The sequence below is a fragment of the Triticum urartu genome, chromosome 7 (genome assembly GCF_003073215.2).
Source record: "Triticum urartu cultivar G1812 chromosome 7, Tu2.1, whole genome shotgun sequence".
NCBI classification, from domain to species: Eukaryota; Viridiplantae; Streptophyta; class Magnoliopsida; order Poales; family Poaceae; genus Triticum; species Triticum urartu.
Genome location: NC_053028.1, coordinates 356205402 through 356209973, shown reverse-complemented (window position 1 = coordinate 356209973; position 4572 = coordinate 356205402). Strand labels below are relative to the sequence as shown.

Here is a 4572-nt window from a genome sequence, read left to right as displayed (position 1 = left end):
ATAAAAAGGGAAAATGCTAAACACCACTGTACACTTGGGCTTTACGTCTACAGTTAACAACCCAGCCCACCACGTGAACCTTTTCTTCAGCTTCATGTACAGAGGAGACAAAGCCATGGTGTGGCAGCCATCCACGGCGCCATGGCCGCCGATGCTCGACGTCTGGCGCTACAGGGAGTCTGGGAGAGGATAAGGCCGAGACCCCGACACCCTAGACAACCCTAGCTCACTCCTCCCCTTCTCCACGCTCGATCCACTCGATCCCGAGCTCGGTCGTCACCATGTCATCGTCGATGCCACGGCCACCGCGCTCCTCGCGCCGCAAGAAGATGCCCGGAAGAACCGCCACGGTCCACTTCGTCCTTCCCGAGCACAAAACCGAGTCGGGGCAGCTCGTACGCCCGCCAACGCCGCCATCTTCACCACATACATCTACGTCGCCCGTCGTCGTTTGCCGCCGCTCCGGTCCAGCCCCGGCCTTCCCGACCTCGCCTTTGTGTTCATTGTGAGCTCCTCCTCCATTCCCCACTGATTTTCGCCTCGATTCGTCGACGTAGCCATCTCCCGCATCCTCCCGTGGCCGCTCTCGGAGCTCTGCTCCCCCGTGCGCCTGCGCACGCTCGCGCTCACCCCGCACCGGCCGTGCCTCGCAGGCCTCCTGACAGCGCCACGGTCGCCTGTGCGTGTCCGCGCGCGCCCGCGTACTGCTGTTGTTGCTCCTGTCCGCGCCCGCCGTGGCTCTCAGCCGTGCCCCGCGCCCATCCGGCGCTCCCGCTCGTGCCCCGCTGGCCTGCGCCGCCCGCGATGCCTTCTGCAGCTGCTGCCGCAACCGCCTATTGCCGCTAGCACTTCCCGCGGCTGCGACTGCGCTGCCCCGTGCACCTCCGCCCTTGCCTGCTCACTGCTGTTGTCGTGAGCGCGGCTGCTGCTTGCTGCCGCCGCACAGCCTCGCCGGCTCCGCCCGCCACTTGTTGCTCCTGCATCACGCGCGCCCGCGGCCTCCATTGCTGCCTCGCTCGCCTGGCCATGGCCTTTGTGCCCCGCGCGTGCACACCCCAGCAATAGCCCAATGCCAGTTCCCGTACGGGCCGGCCCTTGATTAGCTTAGGTGCTAACCCTCATTCCTCTAATTAGTCTATTAGAGCATCTCTAGTGGATGGTGTATATGGAGGTGGATGCTAAATATACACGATCAAAATCAAAAAAGCTTTCCCAGTGGATCGTGTATCAGGTGGTGCACCTATACACGTCGCTCCCACGAGCGTACTTGGCGTGGGACTAAAGACGACCGAGCCACGCTCGTGGCCTCGCGCTCCCGCTCCCACGACCGAAAAAAGCTTCCCGCTTCCGCTCCCGTTCCTCTCCGGCCGCCTCCCCAAGGTCGCCGTCGCGTCTCCTCTCCGGCCGCTGCCCAAGGTAACCATTTTTTCCTTTCTCGCGAGCGGGAGCAGAGGGGCGGCGGCAGCACGCCCTGCAGCCCGATCTGGCGGCGGCGCCGGTGCCGGCGCGCGCCCTGGTGAGAATAGAGGGCGGGGACGGGGGGCTGGGCGACGAGTGGGGCTGGGCGGCGGAGCGGTGGGGGGGAGGGGGGAGATGCAGGGGCGGTGGAGGGGAGGTGGGAGATGCAGGGATGAGCGGGGCGGTGGTGGGGACGAGCGGGGCGCCGTGGGGAGATGCAGGGACGAGTGGCGCCGGGAGGAGATGCAGGGGAGATGCATAGCTCTTTGGAAGGAGAAGGAAATAATTTTTGCTTACCAATTTGATGCCAGATTGTGGTCTAAAATAGCTGTGCATTGGTTGCTTGCAGATGGATACTGACCAAAGCTTCTTGGACATCCTTGATTTTGGTTACACGCAAACACAACTAGAAAGTCCAATTGAAGAGCAGGCAACTCCATCAACTCAGCATCGTTCTGCAATAACAGAGAAAGGAAAATCCAACAAAGGCAAAAATTGGTCTAGTGATGAGGACAAGGTTCTCATAGCAGCATGGGCAAATACAAGTTTGGATATTGTTGGGACAGATCAAAATCGGGATGCTTATTGGGATAGAATTTCAGAGTACTACAACACACACAAGGAATCATCATGGCAGGAGCGTAATGCTAATGCAATCAATTGCCGTTACACAATGATTAACAGAGAGACCTCTAAATTTTGTGGTTGCCTTCAGCAGATTTTAAATAGGCAAGAAAGTGGAAGGACTATACAAGAAAAGGTATGCGCCTTTCTTGTAATTCTATATGTGATGTGCAATATTCTATATGTGTTGTGCTTATTTTAACAACATATTTATATGTGCAGACAAACGATGCACACATTTTGTTCAAGGAAATGGATCTTAAAAAAAAGAAGCCTTTCACACTGATGCATTGCTATGTAGAGTTTTCGAAGTATCCAAAGTGGCAGACAAGAGAAGTTGAAACTTCTCTTAAGAAACAAAAGAAGACCATTGATGCAAGTCCGGGCACAGCCACCAATGATCCGGCTGATGCATCCTCGGTACGTACTGATGCTACCTCGATACACACTGATGCTCTTGAACATGAGAAAAGACCTGATGGTGTGAAGAGGGACAAGAGAGGTAAAGCTGATGACAGTGCTTGCAAGCTGTCATTAGAAACTGTGTGGGCAGCAAAGCTAGAGAAGGATGAGATCAAAGAGGCGGCAAGAAATGCTCGCTATGCACAACAATTGGAATTGCGAAAAGAGGAGATTGCACTCAAAAAGAATGAGGATGCACGAAACGAGAGGGAGGATGCACGGAGACAGTTTGAATTAGATGAGAGGATCATGCTCATCGACACAAGTGGTATGACTGATGTTCAAAAGCAGTTCTACCAAGCTAAGCAGAAGGAGATCCTTGCTCGCGGCCTAGGGTAATGTGAGCTATATGTTGTAGTTGTAAGAACTATTTACTGCTTTCTGCTAGTTGAGGACATGGATTACATCACTCATTGCATAAATATTTTTATTGATAGCTGCATTACAAAGACATGGATTACTCGTTTCCAAACTTTTGCCACACATGGTCAATTAGATCAAGTTTAAGCTGATCATGTTCATCGAAATTTCTAATCCGATGAGTCATCTGAATAAAAGAGCTCAGTTCTTCCGCATGAGTACGAGAGACTGTGACTCTTTCTCCCATTGCCTCAAAAGTGCAGCTTTGCCGACCAGTTTGTCGCTCCTCTTCAACTATCATATTGTGCATTATGACACAAGCTTTCATGACATCAGTGATTTCTTTACGTTTCCATCCTTTAGCAGGTCCACGAACAATGGCAAAACGGGATTGCAGAACTCCAAAGGCTCGTTCCACATCTTTCCTAGCCCCCTCTTGCTTCTTGGCAAAAGTTTTATGCTTTCTGCTAGTTGGAGCTGGTATGCTCTTCACAAATGTTGCCCACCGTGGATAGATATCATCTGCAAGGTAATACCCCATTGTGTACTGATGGCCATTGATGCTATAATTCACTGGAAGAGTTTGGCCTTCGGATAGCTTTGTAAAAACAGGAGAACGTTGAAGAACATTTATATCATTCAGAGACCCTGGTAAACCAAAATAAGCATGCCAAATCCAAAGATCTTGTGAAGCAACTGCTTCCAAGATCATAGTGGGCTCGCTCACATGGCCTTTAAACATGCCATGCCATTTTTTGGGGCAATTTTTCCACCCCCAGTGCATGCAATCTATGCTCCCTAACATACCGGGAAATCCTCTTTCCTCCCCTATTGCAAGTAACCTAGCAATGTCTTCTTCATTTGGAGATCTCAGGTACTTTTCCCCAAAAACTTCACAAATTTTGATCACAAATTTCTTGCAAGACTCTAAATTAGTAGACTCAGCGGACCGGATGTACTCATCAACATAATCAGCTGCTACTCCATATGTTAGTATCCGCATCGCCGCGGTCATCTTTTGCAAAGGATGTAACCCAAGAGCTCCAGAAGCACTTCTTTTTTGCGTAAAATAATCATCATAGTCATGATCAAGTATACCATCAGCTATGCGGTTGAACAAAGTACGCGACATCCTAAATCTGTGCATAAAAATTAAATGAGACAGGGAAATGAAAAAAGGACCAAAGCAGAGAAGTGTACTAATTACGAACCTTCGTCGAAACAAATGTTCGGGAAAGCGAGGAACTTCTTTGAAGTAGTCGTCCCACAGAAGAAGAAATCCGGCATCTCTTCCTCAATCGATTGACTGATGTCCATGCTTGGAACCGCCATGGCGTCGAGCGTTCTTCCTCTCTTCCTCCTCGCGCTCGGCAAATGCTGCAAGTATGAGTTCATCGTCGCCAGATGAAGATGACGAAGAACTCATGTCCCAAGTGGATGTGCTCATTGTATTGCGTGAGAAACGATAGAAAAATCTAGGTGAGGAGAGAAGTGTGCTGGAAGAGGTGGTAGGAGTGGTTTATATAGATCGGAAATATGGCCGTTGGAAATATAGCCGTTTGAAAAATATAGCCGTTGGAATATACACGTCCTAATTTACACGTTCCACTGAAAAACTGGGAGGTGTATAATTTAGCAAGGTGTATATGGACGTGTATATGGAGATAT

The 4572-nt window shown here is 50.7% G+C and overlaps 1 protein-coding gene across 1 annotated transcript; it reads left to right on the top strand.

Annotated features, from left to right (window-relative positions):
* The first annotated feature begins 1662 nt into the window (after positions 1-1662).
* Positions 1663-3437, top strand: LOC125523058 (glutathione S-transferase T3-like). The gene is made up of 2 exons (XM_048688098.1): positions 1663-2218; positions 2305-3437. Exons 1-2 carry the CDS (start codon positions 1808-1810, stop codon positions 2881-2883), a joined length of 990 nt encoding a protein of 329 aa, XP_048544055.1. The 5' UTR covers positions 1663-1807; the 3' UTR covers positions 2884-3437.
* The last annotated feature ends 1135 nt before the right edge of the window (positions 3438-4572 follow it).

Coding starts and splice junctions, on each gene's coding strand:
- LOC125523058 (XM_048688098.1), top strand. CDS start 1,808: ATGGATACTGACCAAAGCTTCTTGGACATCCTTGATTTTGGTTACACG. Junction 2,219..2,304: donor GAAGGACTATACAAGAAAAG/GTATGCGCCTTT, acceptor TTATATGTGCAG/ACAAACGATGCACACATTTT.